The 21,131-nt window shown below is 42.9% G+C and overlaps 1 protein-coding gene across 23 annotated transcripts in view; it reads right to left on the bottom strand.

Moving 5' to 3' along the window:
* The window catches only part of TCF12 (transcription factor 12), a 273,293-nt gene extending 260,146 nt beyond the window's left edge, over nucleotides 1-13,147 (bottom strand). For 11 of the 23 annotated variants that reach the window (XM_067555900.1, XM_067555916.1, XM_067555903.1 and 8 more), the window contains exons 1-4: nucleotides 12,698-13,147; nucleotides 11,762-11,921; nucleotides 11,190-11,325; nucleotides 10,362-10,434 (exon numbers count right to left, since the gene is read on the bottom strand). In XM_067555900.1, coding sequence (XP_067412001.1) covers nucleotides 10,362-10,434; nucleotides 11,190-11,309 — 193 coding nt within the window. In that variant the 5' untranslated portion in view covers nucleotides 11,310-11,325; nucleotides 11,762-11,921; nucleotides 12,698-13,147. Of the gene's footprint in view, nucleotides 1-10,361; nucleotides 10,435-11,189; nucleotides 11,326-11,761; nucleotides 11,922-12,697 lie in introns of those variants that run through there. The other 12 variants (XM_067555920.1, XM_067555919.1, XM_067555905.1 and 9 more) reach the window with 5 other exon arrangements.
* Nucleotides 13,148-21,131: the final 7,984 nt, after the last annotated feature.

The raw sequence follows: 21,131 nt of genomic DNA, 5'->3' as shown, positions 1-21,131 counted from the left end.
ACACATTGGTGCAAACCTATCAGGGTGGAGTGGGGAGGGGTTACTCTCCTTGATGTAACAAAGTAACTTCTACCTTTTACAACTGGAAGGTGAGCTAACTCTCACTGTGCCAATGCTAATAAACATTTCACATGGAAATACTGTATACCTCAAAAATAATATTACAAATTGTAGTACTAGAAGAACTAGTTAGAGGTAAATACTCAGTCCAGATCTCCAAACTCTGGAAAGACGCATAATGCTTTAGGGGGATTGTCAACATCCTCTGCTCTTAGCCACATAAACACTGCTACTCTCCAAGTGGTATGAGCCATTTCTCTACTACGTTTGTGGTAACAAATCCCAAAAACGCAGAAGGATTTAGCAGAACACTAGCTTACATGCTACATCCGAGCATCTGAAGACAAATTGTTAGACCACTGCTGAAAAAATATCTTGGATTAGGAAGACTCCTCACACAAAGGAGCTAGCTAGCAACTCAAGTTTACAGACATCGTTTAGCTTAAAAAAAAAACAAACAAACAAAACAAACAAAAACCCAGATGCACACTCCAAATCTAGTGCACTATCTAGGTCTAGAGTAGTGTGTTAAGGTCTTTGAGTTCATCTACTATGTACAATTCAGTTCAGTGTACAAACATAATTAGTTTAAAACTGAGAAACATTAAAGCTAGCAATCCATAATATGCAGAATAGACATTTAATAAGTAATTAAAGTAAAATACAATTTACTAATGCAGGAGAGAAAAATATTCACATAAGAGATACACTAGTTTCAAATAAAGATAAGTTAGCATTATATGAAAAACAGCTGTCATGCTGGTTTAGGTTACATTTCATAGAGAAATGACTAAGAAGTCTGTTCAACTGGACAGCTGGAACACGAAACATACAAGAGAGAAAAGCTACATAAGCATATAACCAAAACATGGAATCTTTTTACCAGAACCACAGACCCAGAAATCTTGCCAAAAGCCATATATACAACCAAAGCTTTACAATAACTAAAGGACAGAATATAACATAAATTCTACTGCCCTTATAGCATGCACAGATGTACCAGATTCTCTTATGTATTTTTCTTTACAAGAGAAGAACCAAGTCCTTAAGACTGGAGGCGATTTTGAAGTTGAACTGCTTATTTATTCTCAGCTCCACCTCAGTATTATCCTTCTTCCCTTTTACCTCAAGCCTCTAAGTTCAGTGGTCCCCAAACTTTTGGGGTCACCCCCCCTTACTTGGTCTGCAGTCAGGAGCTGGGGCCAGGAATGGGGCCAAAGCCACGGTCAGGGACTGGGAGGGGGCTAGGAGCAGGGGCCCGGGCTGTAGCCACAGGGTCATCAACAGGACCGAGGGCCACAGGGCCCGGGGACACGAAATGGGGCCAGAGCCAAGGCCTGGGGCTGGCCAGGAGAGGGGAGCTGAGGCCCAGGGTTGGAGCAGAGAAGGGGGCAGAGCGGGGCTGGGTGGTGCTTCCTCCCTGTCCCTGTGGGAGCTGGCCCAGCCCCTGCTGGGCCCTTCTGAAGGTTCCTCCCAGCATGCCCCACAGTTTGAGAACCTCTGCTCTAGTCTATTTCTTAATAACCTTTCCGAAGCAGGTACCAACCCTTCTCCACAGATCACACCAGAGGAATGCCTACAAGAACACAGCTCACAAATTTTTCATAGACACCACATTTCTCCACACACCCCTTGTCAAAAACCTTGAAAAACCAAGAACCACCCATCACTCCTGGAACTCTTTATGTACAACTGAAGTTACAACATACCAGACTGAAGTTTAGAGCAGAATTCTAGCTGGTATTTCTGTTTTAGTTTAGCCTAGCAAGAGAACTGAAAGGCACAACTCTGATTCCCAGATCTTCATTCTCCAAAACATACAGAGATGACACTGTGAAGGTCTTCCGCACATTAAGCCACAATGGGGCATTTTAGGGTGAGGTGTAGAGGTATTTAGATTTGTTTGCAAGAACATCTCACACTCTTATTCATTCATTGGGAACAGCAGTAAATTTGTACCAATGCCACCTGAGGATTGGACCAGTGCCATATGATAGCCAGAACAGAACATTAGCGTCTTACAAGAGAATATTTTACAGGTCAGTGCTGTGCCAGTTATGGCAATTTTCTGGACAAAACTTATAGAACTAAGTTTAACTGTACTCAATTAAGTTTAACTATTTTAGGAGTTCATTGTATTGAAAATGCAAATGTTTATGTATTATTGTGAGATTGCATGAAACTTATTTAAGGAAGAAGACAAGATTAATGCAAACTCTGGGAAGTACTGTGAGCTTCAAAAGACGACGTTGAACAATGCAGCAGACACAAATGATCTTCCGAGTCAATGTGTATGAAATGGAATTGCCAGGAAGTACTTGGGAGTTGGCAATCTTCTCGTCCCCTCTATGGGCTCAGCCTCTGAAGGTTTGCCCTGAGCGGGAGACCTTTCATCTGCTGATGATCTGTTACATGAAGAATGTTCAAATGAAAATTGTATAAAGGAGTAACTGATTTACTCATGAAAGTGCTTGTTCTAAATTGAAGCTGGGATAAATTTGTGACCACAAGAAAAAAACCCATGCAAGGTTTGAAGAACTAATCACCAACCAGAGCACTTTTTGGAGGGAGAGGACTATCTCTGGTAAATTTAGTAGCACGTGTAGGTTCTTTTTTTTTTTTTTTTTTTTTTTAAATGTGTTCTCTGTAATTATTTTACTGTAAGAATAAATGTGATTGCTTAGACAGAGCTGTGTCATAGCTTAACTATGGCAATTACACTGTGTACCATTTCTGAGGAAAAAAGTAAAGCACACCTGCTTAGGCAATCTGATTTTGCTGGGGAATTTATAGTGAAGGCAGGGAGCTGTAGTCTGGAAATATCCCAGTCAGAGATACAAGTCTCAGCCCAAGAGAGGTGACAGTCAAGGAGCTAGGAGCCCAGAGTGGATGCCTTTGCTGGTCAATGAGGGGAAAATACAGGTATAGTTGGCTTGAACTGGGACACATGCATTGAATAATAGTTTTCTTCAGTTTCTGTAAAGAGTGTATCTAAACAGGACAGACACTGCTATTATACATTCTGAAGCTACATATTCAGGAGACAGCAAGTAAGTCATTCCCCACTGACTGGCATGAGGTTCAGACTTTAACACAGGGGATTGTGGGGAGAGGGAGCTATATATTTAAAAGTGTAACCACCCACAAGGAGTGAGTGATGAATATCTAGTTACATGGTCAACCATTTACCCTAACTAACTATTATGCATGACTAGTTGGTCTGGTAACTTTCATGACTCCTGACAGGCAGTTTTAGTCATGCAAGCCCAACACATGTCATTCACACATCCAAATACAGTTTCAATAGAGGTTTTTTTTGTTTTGTTTTTTTTAAGCTGTGACTACTCCGCACACCGAGGTGTAGCAAGCCTTGTAACTAGGGCTTTGCTGTATACACCAGTTTCAGTTTGCAGGAGTTTCACAAACCAAAACCAGATGGCATTCTTTAAGGTTTACACAAAACTCAATACTTCGTGCAACCATAAAACAATTCTCTGTAAGAGTTTTTCTGCTTTCATATGAAAATAGACCAGCAGTTCCTTCTATTTGCTTCCACTATAGGGCTTTGAATCCTCTGCCCCTTTACCATAAGCAGTCTTATGTGGGCAGCTAATTAGCCCACTGCATCATTCCTGTCTTCTATAGAAGCAGCCAGCAAATAAGCCTACGCCTAGCCCCGCATCTTCCAAATTCAAGGAAGATCTGGGGTAAGCAGGCAGTGTCCCCCTAATTAAATTGCAGTGAGCCTTTAATTAGCCCTCCAAATACAGTTGGGGCAGTGGGCCAGAATGAAATCCTCAAACACACTAATGCTAATTTAGATGGTTTTCTGGCCCCCAGGTCACACCTTCATCACCACCTAAATCTGTTGGCGGTAGGGACAAGTATCCAGGCTAGAAAAGGCCAAGACAAAACACACTCAGAATTCTCACTACATTCACAAGAACATTTGTGAACATGCCTGCTTCTGGCTTTAAGGATGTTTTACACATTCCTATATATAGGCTCTATTATTAAATAAGCAACATGCATTATAGTCTAAGACCTATATTCATGTGCCACTCTAGACCTTTGATGCATAGAACACATGCATTCAACTTACTTGCTTTCAAACAATTCATGAAAAATACACATGACCACTGAGTATTTTGGTCAACTAAAAATATAAATAATGACCAAATTCTCAAACTATAAGATCTTTGATCACCTCTTCATTTTATTTGTAAGCAAGAGAACTGGGCAGCAGCTCTGCAGAAAGGGACCTGGGGGTAATGGTGGATAAAAAGCTGGTTATGAGTCAGCAGTGTGCCCTGGTTGTCAAGAAGGCTAATGGCATATTGGGCTGCTTTAGGAGGGGCATTGCCAGCAGGTCACGGGAAGTGATTATTCCCCTCTATTCAGCATTGGTGAGGCCGCATTTGGAATATTGTGTCCAGTTTTGGGCCCCCCACTACAAAAAGGATGTGGACAAGTTGGAGAGAGTGCAGCGGAGGGCAACAAAAATGATTAGGGGGCTGGAGCACAGGACTTATGAGGAGAGGCTGAGGGAACTGGGCTTGTTTAGTCTGCAAAAGAGAAGAGTGACGGGGGATTTGATAGCGGCCTTTAACTACCTGAAAGGGGGTTCCAGGGAGGATGGGGCTAGGCTGTTCTCGGTGGTGGCAGATGACAGAACAAGGAGCAACGGTCTCAAGTTGCAGGGCGGGAGGTCTAGATTGGACATTAGGAAAAAGTTTTTTACTAGGAGGGTGGTGAAGCACTGGAATGGGTTACCTAGGGAGGTGGTGGAATCTCCATCCTTAGAGGTTTTTAAGCTGAGGCTTGACAAAGCCCTGGCTGGGATGATATAGCTGAGGTTAGTCCTGATTTGAGCAGGGGGTTGGACTAGATGACCTCCTGAGGTCCCTTCCAACTCTAATATTCTATATTCTAGAAGGACTGTCGTGGGCTGACATGTTTCTCATTCTACAGCTGAACTATTCACCTACATGGGATCACCTGTCAACACCTAGAATTTAAGAAAGTCAGGCAGAAGGGTTACTGCACCAGACGTATGCAGACAAGGAGGATGGCATCATGACTGGTTCTCCTTGAGAACTGAAGTTCTGTTCATGAAGACTATAGCTTGAAAAGTTAAGAACAATACATTTTTTGATGTATAGGTGAAGTGTAGTCCCTGTTTATTTTACTCCTCAGACATGTTTCCTGAGACTAAAAGATAAGAGTTTGGCTTGCAAAATCACTATTTTCCTCTGCAAGGTATGATATGGCCTAACTAATGTATCCCTATGGGACATTTCGCCCTGCCTAGGAAATTATCCCGAGTCTTCTATGAAGAATTGCTAATCTAACCTTCAAGAGGGACTTTGGCAATTAACCTGGATGATACAAGTCATTACTACAGAGTTTTACTAGTTTAAAAAACATGCTATTTAACTATATCTGCTGAGGCAGATCATATACTGCATCTAAGAAATTTCTATGCAGATCCAATTTGAACACATAGGGTTTGCTTAAAGGGCTATTAAAGTTCTACAGTACTTCTACTACATTAGGCTTTGGATCAGGCCCACAACTGGTTGCTTATCCCAAGCCACTCCCTTTAAAACCCATTGGACTCATGCAAAGGAGTAGAAAGGGCAACTGCTTGAGTACATGTTTGCTGTGTGAATATAAGTATTTGGACAAGAGCAGGAAAATGGTCTTGTGCACATAGACCAGATTTGGGGGGAGGAGAAGAGAAGTTCGCATATGAGCACACAATGCGGATACCAACTTGGGCATATAGTTTTGAACTTGCACTGGTGGGCATCTGCTTTTCAAAGACTTCAATTTCAAATCAATTACACAGGACAGTGCCTAACATTTTGATTATATAAGGGAAAAACAGAAAAACTTTAAAATATTGCTTAAGAAAGGCATTTGCCTATTACAAATCGCCCTTAATGGAAGCCTCTCCATATTTATGACTACAGCATCAGTTAAAGGTAGCTATCCAGGTTTGGAATAGTCAGCTTTTCTGGTTTTGATAGACGTGCCTCTGGCCACTCATTTCGCTACATTCTAAATCATGCTTCCTGCTGTCATTCTATCATAGAAACAATTCAAGTTAAAAAAATTTAAATTCCAGTACAGAAAGCCCTGGGCAATGTAGGCAGTTTCCATTGTGGATACTGCAGAAATAGAGAAAATAAAAAGAAAACAGAGGAGTGGGGGGAGAAGGAGGTTGTTTTGTTTTGTTTTAACAGGAGACGGCAATAGCAACGTATTTTTGCAATATAACTCTGTCATTCTTATTTCGTATCAGGTTATTTTTCCAATATACTCATTCCTACCACTAGTCCGATTAAATTATTTGACATTATCAGGAAGTTACATGATTTATTGTCATAAAATACCATGTATCAGATTAGTTCACTTATTTCACTTCCATTCACAACTGCTGAGCCTTTAGAAGGTGAACTCTTCCCCCCCCCAGAAAACCTGGACACCACAAATTCCACATAACCACCAAGCAATTTAATTTTCAAGTTCCTAAACACCTTAGCTTCCAACACAGCCATGCACAACATTCGTGTGTTAACTATGGTATCTCCCTGTCAAACAACAAATTTCAGTCAAAGTACCCTAATTATGTTTGATTATATTCAGTTCATTTACACATGTACTTTTGTAATAACCAACAGAAACACAGCTGTATTAACTCATATCATGCTTGTTGAAACACTAAGAAATTGGCAATATGCACCCTGTCATCCACATCACCTAGAAAAGCCACTCAAGACATCCTGGGAGAGCTGTTAGTTTGCCCATTAACAACCAAATAAAAAACTAACATAGCAAGCATTTTTCAGGATAGCACCTTGAAACAAATCTGAGCTTCGTAAACACGTAAGTAGCTATGTTTGTCTCTCTACAACTAGAGAAGAGTGGTTAAGTTTTTTGTCCTGAAACACTTATCTTTTATTTTTGTAGATTTTACTTGGAACTTTAAGAAGTGTTTCAATGAACGAACACCCTTCTAGCCCAGCTGAGACAGGACATTGGGAAAAAAAAGAAAAAACTAGTATTTTTTAATGGAAAAATAGTGAAGGAAGTACCATCTTCACAAAGTAATCCACAAAGGCAAAATGCAAGCACAATTACTGAAAGAGTCAAACAAACAGATATTAAAAGGTTGCATTTCAGATTCTGTATACTAAGTCAAGAATGAGTAAGCCTTTTTTCAAAAAACATATAGCTACATTCTCCATGGTAAAAAACTACAATCGTTTTTACAAATCCAGGCATAATGTATTTCTTACTAATGAATACCTCTAAGGGTAAACTTTTGAAGAAATGTTTTCCTTTCACGTTTTTTAAATTTGGTCTCTACTAGTTTTAAAAAAAACAGTGTTCAAACATTATTTGTTCTACAAGCTACAGAATATTTTTTAGATTAAATCAAGATCATAATGCAGAATTAAACCTGAGCGTCAGAAATGAAATGCATGCACTACTGCCGCTTCGTCCATCATCTCAACAAGTTCTTGCTAGGATACTTAATACCAGAACTGAGCTAATATAGAGTTTTTCGTCACCTCTCACTTCTGCAGAGAGTAATTCCTCTAGGTCAAGGATGAGGTCACTGTAACAGTACAAGGAACACAGAATCTATACCACGGATTGTCTTGCAGTGGGGAACTGAGAATCTATAACCATACAGTCCCCACAATCAGAAACATTATGAATTAAAACATATCTGGTTAAGTGTTGTTAATTGTTGTTATTTGTACACCAGAATGGTGTAAGTGATAGTTTGGTATCAATACCCCATTGTTCTTCTCATGGGGAAGTGGCTTCTATTGAGACTGTAGTAGTGAGATAGCTCAAAGCATGGCTTCACGAATAGTATCTATGTGATGTCATGTATCAGAAGAGATTAGGCTTCCCAGGACCATTAACACTATTTCCCAAAAAGAAAAGATTGTACCTTTCTGGTTGAACTCTTTGGTGTTCTCTCTTTTCTGGGGGAAACCTAGAAGTAGGCCTGGAAACAGAATCACTAAGCGCTGGATGGTACATTTAAGATTTACTTTGACCACTGAAGGTTTACTGTTTGACATATAATTAAATTTACTTGGCCAGGAAAAAGCAAGCTAAGGAGAAGGAAAAAAAATATATATTGTCCGTCCCATAAAGACAAATCCTGTATCACTCTGCACCTCTCTTAAATTTAAAGAAAGTCACATGTAACATTTGATTTTCATAATAAGTTGTTACTAGCTATACTGTAAGATGTACCCAAATGACAATTTTGGGAAAAACAAACAAACTACACACCCCATTTATGATGCAGATTTTTGGAAAGAGATTCACTTGAAGGTTTCTATCAAAAACTGTTTACACAAATCCCTGTACTACTACTACAATATTTTTTTGAATGCAGTAAGTATATCAAAATCCCACACATTATAGGAAATTTCTAAAAATATTTTCTTCTGAGACTCTAGATCAGTGTTTCCCAACTGGTGTGCTGCAGCACATTGGTGTGCCGTCAGGCCTGAGCAGGTATGCCACGGAATTTTTTGAAAAACTACTTGAAGAGTTCTGAATTGGCTCATGAATATTCATGAGTTCATTTGGAGACTATATGGTAGTGTGCCTCAAAACAATTAAAGGTATCAAGGTGTGCCACAGCAGAGAAAAGTTTGGGAACCACTCCTCTAGATTATTGAGCATGTTGTTTTGTTTTTTCCAAATTTTGTTCACTTTCAAGATGTTTTGGATACTGGATACTTCCCATCTCTTAGTTTAAATCATCCAAGATCATATAAGAAACAAGTTTAAACAAGAATTCTATTTTTTAATATTGCCACCATTAATATATTTGGACTGTTCTGGCAACTCTGACAATATATAGGCAACATTACTGTCTATGTTCAAAGAAATACTTCACTGTTTATTTAATACTTGTCCTACAAAGTTACCTTTTTATTTGTTGAAAATAAAAACACTAAGCCTTCTTTTAATCATACAAGATACATAAATTAATGAGAAAACTAGAAAACTCAGTATAGCATGAGTAAATAGTACTGTTTCTTTAAAAAAAATATGATTTCCGAGGATTCTGCAGAATGAAGACTTTTATACAGTTGACCTTATAGTTCATATTACAGGTTTGTCACCAATATTCTGAAAATTTACAACATATTGAGCAGATACTCTCTCAGTAAAGAACAAAAGGGACACAAAGCAGTTAAATAAATTCAGTATATTTACATTAATATATTTGCTGGTATTGACAAGCAGTATTGACAAGGCTTAAACAAGAGAGAATCATATCTGCCAAAGCTCAGAGGGATACAGAGCACAAGGAAATTGAAATTTCCTGTACCAAAACAGGCTGCAAAGAGAACTTTGTGAAGGGGAAAGGAAGAGACAACAAAAAGGCAGCATTTTCCCCTTATTGTTAAAAATGTATAATATTTTGACAAATATGTTGACATGTACCAAAATTAGCATCCTAATTTATCTCGCCTCTTTTTCTTTGTAGAAGCCAAACTAGAAGACTTGAAAAATTAAGCATTTAAAATGTAGGCGTATTTTTAAAAACCACACATACTGTAAATTTCTGTTCTAATTAGGGAAGAAAGAGACTTGTTCCATTGGCCAGAATTCTGCTATATCAACATGATGCAGCTATTAGGAAATCAGATTTGCACACTAGAACATTACATAAACATACATGCATAATTTTTCCACTTATTTATAAAGTTATTTCACTCTGATTGTATTTATACATAAGTTATTTACTAAAGTATTCATCTTATAATTGATCGTTTTCATAAGGATGGGTATTTAAAATAAAATCAGAAGTCTTTCAGAATTTATTTCATTATTTGATATATTATTGATATATCATGGTAATACACTAAAATGGTATGTTCAAAGACATAGCTCAAATTTAGCAAAACTGAAACAAAAAGCAAGTAGTGGACATTTTGAACCCAACATGTATCAAACCCAACTTGCATGTCGGTAGTACTAGAGATACTTGAGATTCCAGTGTGCTGAACTGAACAAACAAATCACATCTTAAGCCACAATGAAAGACAACTATGGTCCTGAGTGACTATTCCTTTTATACTAAAAATCAGGTAGGTCAAAATAAGGCATCTTCAATTATTTTGATTATGTCAAATTTAAGAACATGTGTACAACTGAAATATTAGTGTGGGGCGGGGTTTCTGCATACAAACACTAAGTTAAAATATCTAAATTCGGTGACTTGAACTTTACGTTTCTCAACAGCATCTTACCTGATCCACTGAACTGACTGCTTCCTAATGTAGTTGGTCTGGTTTTCCCACTATTAACAGGTGGGGAAAACATCTGCAAAATAAATAAAAACAGACATTTTAAGCTAGCAACAAACATCCCATTTATAAATCTTGTCTGTGAGCTAAAAATTTTTTGATATAGGCCAATGAACTGTCATATTTCTGTCAGAAAACAGGCTTTAAGACACACAAGCAGAAGAATCATAAAGCAAGTAATACAGAATGATCTTTGCAATATCATTAATGCTACTAAACTCTCTATTGTATATGAAAACTAGCAAACAGGGAAACCTGAGATTATTACAGTAATTTAAAATCTTTATTATATATTATACATTTTATTGCTCAAATTATATAGCTTGTTATTTTATGACATCTAAAAAAACTGGATAACTTCAATTAGGAGCCATTTGCAAGAGGCACTATTTTTCTGGGTTTTTTTAAAGAACTGGGTCTTTGGGAAAAGATCAGTCTGAAAAAAAGCATCACAGAAAATACTTTGCCTGTAGTTTCCTACCTAAGATCGCAAAACAGTATGCACTGAGACCCTTGCAGCTTTCAGGCACCAGCAACCTCCCTCCCCCCAAACTATCATTACCACACACAGGCTTAACAAAGGTTAATTATTAGATTATGCCATCTCCGGGTCAGCCCGATTTTAACCAGTTAAACCAATTGACCCAGCTGGTATTAGAGCATTAAATCTGGAAGTCTAGACATTACATCAAAGTTCAGGTGTCCAGATTGGCTGAGTCGGACCCAACCAAGCCCTGTAGGCTGCCGCCCCTACTTCTCGGTTCGCTTTACCGTGGAGAAGCCATAAGAAGACCTCGAAGAATATCCTACCGCACTGAAGTCCAGCAGGTCACTCAGTTCCTTGTCGGTTCCTATAGCGGCCATCCGCTGCTGCTGAGGATTCATCTTCATCCACTTCAATTAAGTCCTAAAACACAGGGAGGGAGAGGGAGAGAGACGGAGCACTTTACCATTGGGCTGGTGCCTACACCACTCAGTGCACGGACAGATCTGTCCCTAACAAAGAAGGGGCTCAGGCATTCGCATCCCTTACACTGACTGGGGGGGGGGGGGGGGAGGGGAAATCCGAAGGGAAAGCCTCACTTCACTTTAACAGAGCACACGGATGAGATCAGCAAGCAGCCGCTTCTCAAACTAGCCAACTCTCCTTAAGTTTCCTCGGCCTCCTTTCTTCTCTCCCCTCATTCAATTTCTTCTCCATCTCAGGCAATACATACACGCACACACTAGTGAGTTTGAAGTGACAGGAAGGGTTAGATCGCCCTAGGCCAGTAAAAAGGCATAAACAGATAAATAAACCAAGCAAAAGAGGGAAAATTAGAGAGAGAGATTAAGTGACTCACTGTTTTTGCAACAATGGAGCTGACAAGTTGGGCTGTGGATGTGCCTCAGCAGAGCCATGTCTGCCTGAGCATTGTTATTGCCTGATTTCCAGAGAGGGATAATTTGCTTTATCCACGCACAAAATTTGCTGTAACTAGCAGCTCCGGAACCCCAAAGCTGCTGCAAACAATAAACAGTCTCTGAAACCAGCAATCTGTCTTTCCGCACCGCAAACACACGCACAAAGTGAAGCGGCCGGGCGCGGTGTCGCTGAGGGCTCGCTCCTTTCCCTGCGCCGAGCAGGCTGGCGTGTGACGGGACACACACGGCGCCGCATTCCCAGCCCCTCCGAGTTTAACGAGTGCTCAGCAGTCAGGAGTCAGCTAGTCTTCCCAGCACGGCCAGCAGCGCCAGCTTAGCGGGGGCGCTTCCTTTATGGACACTCAGATCAACACCGGGTCCATGGGCGCTTAAAACACCAGCCAGAGGGCTCCAGCCCGCTACCGCCCAGCCAGAGCTCCCCTGCAGGACTGAGAACCACCCCAGCACCGACCCGACCCCACCAGCAGAGCCCCTACCCGGCCTCCCAGCGCCAGCCACCCTACACGCTCTAGAGCAGAGCAGGGCAGCCCCTCTCCAGCCTCCCTACTCCCAGCAGCTCCCTGAGGCCCTCAGTGGCCCCTTAGCCACGAATATACCCCTCTGACCGCCTCCACGGCCCCCCGCCCCCAGGGCACCACCTCTGCCCCCCACCACAGCACCCTTAACGCACCCCTCTGCTCCCCACTACGCTCCCTGACCCAGTGCACCCCTCTGCTCCCACCACGGCCCACTGCGCCCCTGTGCATCTCTCTTCCCCCCACAAGAGCCCCCTGTTCCCCAGTGCACCCCCTCTACTCCCCACCACGGCCCCCACCCATTCTAGCCCAACTTTTCTCCCCCGCGCCCACATTTACCTCCTTCCTCGCGGTGACGTCCGAACCCAGCAGGGCCGCGCTGGCGAGCTACCGGGCCGCTGGGTGGGAGGCAGAGCCGGCCGCCCTCGCCCCCCGCTGGAAGGAACTTGTAGGCTCCCCTAGGCAGACATTTTTTTTTTTTTTTTGCTTGCGGAGCCGAACCACCACGTTCGAGGCTCCGTATCCCTCCGCGGCTGCTAGAGCAACAGCAAGCTTAACGCTTAACCCTTCCCTGGCCGCAGCAGCTGCGGCGCTGTCTGACTCTGAGGAGAGGGGCCGCCGTCGCCGCCCGCTGCCCAGGAGCAGGTTTCGCTGGCGCCGGCCTGTGGCGGTCGCGGGGCGTAGCCCGAGTTCCCAGTGCTGTACTGTGCTGCCGGCCAGCCGGCTGACTGTCCCCAGCCCGCCGCGGGGCGGCTCCGGGGAGCCAACGGAACGGCGGCAGCGGCGCAAGATCCCCGACCCCAGCTCCGGGCTGAGCGTGGTACCACTCGCGTCTGTCCCTCCCAGCGGGATAACCTGCCGCAGCCGAGCCAGTGAGGGGACCCCTTTCAGCGCCGCACGGAGCCGGCACAGCTTGCCAACGCACACAGCCCACAGCCCCGGACATGGTCACCAGCGCTAGTGCTCGCTCCATAGCACCGGGCACGGCCCCGCCGCCGATAGCCACCCATCCCCCAGCACCGGGCATGGCCCACCCTACTGATAACCAAGACACCGGGCATCCCCCACACAGCACCGGGCATGGCCCACGCTACCGATAACACCCCCCTCCAGCACCGGGCACGGCCCCTCCGCCCATACTTCCCCACACGGCCCCCGCCGCCGATAACCCCCTTTCCCCCAGCACCGGGCATCGCCCACCCCACACGGCACCGGGCACAACGCACGCCCCCGATAGCCTCTCCAGCACCGGGCATGGCCCACCCAGCCAATAACCACCTAACACAGTGCTGGGCATGGTCCTTGCCCCAATAACCACCCCACACAGCATGGGCACAGCCCACGCAGCTAAAAATCACCCCCACCGCACTGGGCATAGGCCACACCATTTATCTTCTCCCCCTGCCTCCCCAATACTGAACATGGGCCAGGCCACTAATAGTCACCCCATAGCAACAGGCATGGCCCACACAGTACACAATCTACACCCATAATACACAACACCTAGACATTACCCACACTGTATACATACTAATACACAATACGTAACAACCAGACATGACCCCCACAGTACACATAGCAATTCACAACCCAGACATGACCCACACAGTACACATAGCAACACACATAACATCCAGACATGATCCACACAGTACATGTAACAGTACACAACACACACAGTCCTGATACACAACACACACCGTCATAGAATCATAGAAGATAGGGTTGGAAGAGACCTCAGAAAGTCATCTAGTTCAACCCCTGCTCAAAGCAGGACCAACCCCAACTATCCAATATCTAATAATAACAATATCCAAACATAATCCACATGCGACACATAGTACAATGCATACACAACATACACAATACACCAACACAATAGCCAGAGAACAATACCAGTAGCTAGAACACAATACCAACACAAATACCCCAAACATGATACATTTATAATAGACCAAAAGAAACACAAATATTACACAGAACAAACAACACACACAAAACACAATACACATACAATACAAAACAAACATAATGCACATACAGTACACCAAAACAAGCACAATACTCAGAATACACACAATACATAAATAAACCCAGTGCACCAAAACACAGTTAAAACACAAAATATACAGTGTACCAAAATACACTAGCACACTCACCCACCACCAGAACACTTGTCATACATCAATACATATTTATACATCACATAGAGTAAAAACTACACATATAACTTTATATATAGTTTGAAACTGTCTGATTGATAAAGTTATCACATGGCAAAGCAGATATCGATCTACTTTGTCATCAGATTTTGTCAAACAACTTCCTGTTTGTTAAATATAATACAAATAAATAACTGAGACATATGCATACCAAACCAAAGGGAACACATCCATCATACAAAAATGCATAATATCCACACACAAACCCAGCACCTCTGCACAACAGCTACAGCTAAGCGAGTTGAAATATTCTTATGGTTGAGAATGGTTCTGGGAGCCAAGTGACTTGGGTTCTATTCCAAACTCTGTGACAACTTTCCTGGGTGAGTAAGTCACTTAATCTTTCTGTCCCTCTGTTTCCCCATCTGTAAAATGGAGCTACTATCCTTCTTTGCAGGGATGTTTTGTGGTTTAATTCATTCATGTTTGTGAGGTGCTCAGATATAACAGAAATACTTGCAAAAAAATGAACAGTAAAGTGGGCCTAGTGCAAATGCCAGGGCTTTTCATAATAACAAAGATCTTAATCTCTGTGCATAGCCTGAAGTTCTAATTTATAGATCTCTCAGGCATGCAGAGCCCCCAGGTGGCATGTAGGTGCTACCACTTGGACCTCAACCCATTTTGTACAGCAGCTGTGTGGAACACTGTGTTTTTTGTCCATTTCTAGTTTTTAAGGGCATAATACTCTTTTCCCACAAAAAGCTCGTGGGCGCGTAAGTAAATTTTAAAAAATCTGCAGTTACAGCTGCATTTTTATTTGGGGACGGCTGGGGGGTTATACCACATGAGGACTGAACACAGTCTTCAAACCCTGGACAACCTGAGGATTTGTGTAGAAGAAAAGCTACAGATTTGAGTACATTCTGGAGGGAGCCTTGTGAGGTGGTAGAATGCATAGTGGGAAAGGGAATGCTGCTTGGAGCGGTGTTAATTGCTGCATGGATCCACCGAATTTGGAGAGCAGCATGCTGCATAAAGCAGCTGCTACTTGGCTCCACCCCCTCTGCTTCAACACTTCCCATCCCCAAATCTACAGATTCCAAACTCTGCTGTGTTCAGGAGGAAGGGGCAGATTGAAGCAGATAACACTTACCAACTCCCATGCAGATACATTGCTGATTTTGTAGCCTTCCAAACTCGTTTCCTCTTTTTTGCTCCCCTGTATGCCATGTGGTGGAAAGATCATTTGGCCCTCTGAGTCTATGAATATTCATAATTCTGTCACTTAAAAATGCAGGAAGTAATTTGTATTAAAATATCAACACAATGATTTTCATTCCCTGTGCCCTGGAGGGACATAAATATGTCCTTTTTTCTCTTTGATGTATAAATAATACTCCACTTTAGAGGAAAACATCCAGTGACAGAGATCAGTGTTACATGTTTCACTAGAACTGTACTTTTAATATTTTTGTAGCAAGGAATAGTCTCTCTCTCCTACATGTGAAAATGCAATTAAAGGGGTTTTCTCTTTCAAAATATTATCAATATGACCAGTATTGATACTGATGCCATAGTGATGAATGTGCTATGGAAAAATAGATTGAAGTAACTGCAAACATTAATATACAGAATTTATTATGGCAGCTATTTATATTAATATGCAATTGATTTAAAAATCATGAGAGTTTTAAAAATAATATATTTTGAATTCTTTTTATTTTGCCTTTTGATTTTTGAGATTAGGGTTAATATTTGCATGCTTTTCTCTGCAACCATGAGGACTAGAAACTTACTTTTCCTTTTATGAAAGCTGAAATGCTCATGTAATCCAGGATCTGGGGTTTATAAAAAATACCAACTATCATGAGGTTCATGATATAATTGTGAGATTTAGTGACACTTCAGGTGCTAATGTAGACAAAGAAAGAATGAGTGTCAAGGCTTGACAAAAAGCTTCAGAAAGGAAGGAGAAGTAGAAGAGATTTCAACCTATTTGCATCAGGAGATGGGTCTGAGTATAAGGGATTGCAAGGGCATGAAAATACACAACTCCAGGAGGGAGAAAGTGAGGGAATAGTAAAGAGAGCCATTTTGGCAGAATGTAGGGAATGGGAGAGATTTAGAGAAGGAAATATGAGGAGAGATATAGATAGGAGTGCTGCTGAGTGGTCTGAAAGTGAGGGCTTGTCAATACTGGGATGTTACATCAGAGTAACTTTAGTTTGTTCACCTTACAGTGCCTTGCATCCACACACAACCTTTTTTTTAAAAAAAAGCAAATTATTTGGAATCTTAAGGCCCACAGTAAGGCCTTGTCTACACTACCACTTATGCCAGCAAAACTTGTCGCTCAGCGGTGTGAAAAAAACACACACACCCCAAGTGACATAAGTTTTGCCGGCATGAGCGCTTGTGTGGACAGTGCTATGTCTATGGAAGAGTGTCTCCCACCAACGTAGCTACCGCTATTCATTTAGGTGGCTTTATTATATTGGCGGGAGAGCTCTCTCCTGTTTACATATTACAGCTACACAAGAGCTCTTACAGTGGCACAGCTGTACCAATGCAGCTGTGCCGCTCTAAGTTTTAAGCATAGACTAGCCCTAAGTTGGAACAGAAGTAATTCTACTTCACAGTGAGTTTGTTTGCCTTAAGATTTGTGTGGACACATTCCTAACTAGTCTACTGCTGGCAATCCTCCCACTGCTATCCCATACTGGATTGCTTCACACCTGCACCGCTCCTGTGTCATCTGGACCATATTTTTGTAGCACCTCTTAGTTTAAATGTTGACAGTCAGCCAGATATGCCCCCTTTTCGATACCAGGTAGTGAGGAAATCACACCCAGAGTCACATACCTTTTATAGCAGCCATGGCTCCTGTCCTGGGTAGACGTCTGCAAAGCTGCAAGACTTGATTGCCCTCTTTGGAGAGTGGCATGTCTTGTCCTATATGGAGAAGAGTCACCAGAATGGAGACATCTACAAGACACCGTCAGAGCAAATGAAGAAGAGCTCCCAGAGCTGGCTCTAGTGCCAAGCCAAAGCAAAGGGACAAGAAATAGCCCAATCTGAAAAGAAAGCAAAGATATTCAAGAGCTATTCCTTCTGATTGACAGGCTATCATACTGGAGGGAGCGTCATGTACAGGGTATATTTAAAGGGTTGTACCTTTAAGAAGTTGTAAAACCACATAGTAGCTCAGTGGGGCCCCAATCTCAGTTGGGGCTTATTGGTACTATCCGAATATAAATACTATTATGAGCTGTTTTATATTCCATTGTGAACTGATTTATAAATTAATTTCAGCTATTTTATTTTAATTGCTTTTTAATCAACTTTTTACTGTATTGTAAATATATGGACACTGACAAAATATTTAAAAATAAAAATACAAAAAAGAAAACTGGTTCTTTATTGTGTCAATGAGTTTAGTTTCATTAACTATGAACTATTAACTATATGTACTACCCAGTGCTTGCTGGTACAGCATCCCTCCACAGCAGTTCCAGTCTGTCTGTCTGCATGGGATTCTTGTGTAATCTCCAAATCAGCTGAGACATAGTACTTGGCCTCCCAGAAAAATTTCCTCTTGGTTGGACCGCATGGTATATGTAGGGTCAAGGACACTTTCTTCAGGGTGTTTGCCATGTTGTTTAGAGTGCTTTATGGAAAACTGTCCATCACCTCATTCTTGGATGCAGTGATGGCCTCACTTGCAAAAATGTGGTCCTGTTATCTACCTTTCTCTGACAGGTGTTGTGCAAAAATACAGCAAGCATTTAAGTCTTTGGCCTGGTGTGGAGGGGGGTGCGGGGTGTCCACCCCCACTGACGGGGGTGGGGGCAAGGGGGCAATTGCTCAGGGCCCTGGTGATTTAAAAGGGCCTGGGAGGATGGGAGGATAGATACCTATCTCCTGTCCTCCACACTCCCCCTTCCCCCGAGGCCCCCACCGCTCATGCTGTTCGCCCCTCCCCTGAGCCTAGCTTATTTATTATTCACCATGCAGGTTCCTGGGCAGCTGAGGAGGAGGGATCTGCTACTCAGCTTCCCGGGTTCATCAGTAATCTCTCTGGGGAGTCCAAGGGACGCAGGAAGCTAAGTAGCAGATACTGCCGCTTCAGCCATCTGGGAACCTGCATGGCTCATAATAAATAAGTAAAAACTTCCAGTGGAAGCCCCCTCGGACCTCAGTCATCCCTTTCTAGGGGGGCCATTGACTGTTCTGCCCTGGGGCCTGGAATTGCTGTTGGTGGCCATGGGGGCAGCGGACAAAGAATAGCACATGCATCCCAACAGTATTCCCTCTACCATTCAGGAACTCCATCAGTGCAAAGCCATCAACCACCTGTGCATTGCCAAGGTTTATGACCCAGCACAGCAGCAAGCCTCATGAACCTCCATGACAACAGTCCCGACAATTGATCTACCAACACCAAACTGATTAGCTGCTGACCTGTAGCAATTGGTGGGGACAAGCTTCCAGATGGTGATGGCAACACACTTCTCCATACTGAGGGGAACTCTCATGTTGCCAATACTGCTCTCTAAAGCAATGACTTCCAACTGCCCTCTGCCCCCTGATCCAGCTCTTTATTTCTTAGGCACCCCTGATATGTGTCAGTCATTGGGCTAGATCACAGAAGGAGTGAGTGGAGTGACCATTCACCACCAAGGCTGCAGAGCTGGATAGAGATTCCCAGCCTTGCTGTTCTGAGCTAAGGCAGGGGAGCTGGCTTGGGACTGGGTGTGTTTAAAAGGGGACTGGCCTTGGCTGGTCTAAATGTGATGCTGGCAAGCCAGATGCCAGCTCTTGCTAAGACTGCAGGCTAAGAACTAACAAACTCATAGCTGGAGACCAGACCAGTTCACCTGTATGTTAGTTTTGCTCAAAATAGGTATTAGTCTTAAAATGCATTTAGTATTTAGACTATGAAATGCTCCTAAATTGCTGCATGCATTAATCTCATTTGTAATGTCAGTGTTCCATGCTGTAAGAAAATACGTAAGTTTTGCTTTATAACTTTGAGAATGTTTGCTCTGAACTTGTGAACCCAGGCATAGGAATCATCCCCCTCCCCATCACCCCCAGCCTATCCAGAAGGACAACCAAAATCAGATGAGCCATCAAGGAACATCACAATACAAAGGGTTGGCTAATGGCCCTACCCCACCTTGGAAATTCTATGTGCAAGGAAGCTCATCTTGTGGACTTGGAAGCTGAATGAAGGAAATAAAACAAGGTCACAGAAAAATTTTCCATCTTTTCACTATTTGAACTCTGACAGGGCCAGACACTCTAAACTCAGGCAGAGATCCCCAGGGGTTATCCTGGGTCCACCTTGAAAGACACTTTGAATTGACAGATCACTACAACTCTGTCACTCTTAGGATCTAGATGGTAACTCATTTGTGTGTAAGTTTGCTAGCTTTAACCCGAAAATAACTCTAATTTCTTTTTCCTAGTTAATAAACCTTTCAATAGTATATTACAGGACTGGCTACAAGCATTGTCTTTGATGTAAGATAGGATACCCAGTTGATCTGGGGTAAGTGACTGGTCTCTTGGGACTGAAAGCAACCTGAATATTGTGACTTTTGGCGTAAGTGACCATTTATCATTAAGTCTAGTTTGTCTGGGTGGCAAGATAGACTGGAGAGTCTAAGGGGACTGTCTATGACTCCATGGTAAGACTGTTACTGTGATCCAAGCATTCACATTTGTTACTGGCTTGGTAAAATCTAATTATAGAACACACCACCAGTTTGGAGTATCTGCCCTGTTTTTGACAGTCTGCTCTGAGATAGGCACTCACAGTCATGAGCCGCTCTGGATTGCAGGACACTATCCATGGCATGGGCTTAGCGGCATCCTTTGGTCTCCCTCTAATATAAAAATGGTTTAAGGGACTGAAGGTAGCTCAGCTGCAGGCAACCAAGGCTCACTGCCTAGTAAGATCTTGTCAACTTTATGCTGCTGCTGCACTGGGCTGGGCACTGTGCCAAAGCAGTGGCAGGATCCCAGAGGGAGGTGCACAAAGTAAATATGCCAAAGGGGGGCAGAGCTGGGGGAGAGAAGAGAGATGGCAGTGGGGCAGAGCCAATGGAAAGAGTGGAACACGGCAGCAGCATGGCCCCGCAGAGTGCTCTATATCATGGAAGGATGGTGACTTGGGCGAGGTGGTCTTAGTTGACAGCAGAGCCCCTAGGTTGGTGCCAACCCCCCCTTGGTGCTGTTGCTTTGTGTGCCATTAGGGTGCCCTCCCCTTGCCCCAGGAGGCTTCCCTCAAATGTATTTATGGAGTGATTTTATAAGATATGATGATTACTAGAGATCATGAAAAGGAAACTTGACAGAAAAAAGATCCAGGACAAGCAATTCATAGATCTGTAGGAATGCAGCCTTCTGCATCCTGAAATTTTGCCTCCACTGCTGGTTATCCCAATTCTGCATCACTATCCTGTCCCACAAGTCAGTGCTAGTTCACTGAGGGCAAAACTGGTGCTCTGGCAAGTGAAGCCGCTCCATCTATATGCCCCACATGAATAACTGCTGAATTTTATCCCCCTGCACCTTCTTCACCTAGAGCTATGTCACTGCAG

The sequence above is a fragment of the Emydura macquarii genome, unplaced genomic scaffold (genome assembly GCF_026122565.2).
Source record: "Emydura macquarii macquarii isolate MOO-44397 ecotype Brisbane River unplaced genomic scaffold, CSIRO-AGI_Emac_v2 contig_1644, whole genome shotgun sequence".
Classification (NCBI taxonomy): Eukaryota; Metazoa; Chordata; order Testudines; family Chelidae; genus Emydura; species Emydura macquarii.
This window is presented reverse-complemented; position numbering and strand designations above follow the sequence as displayed.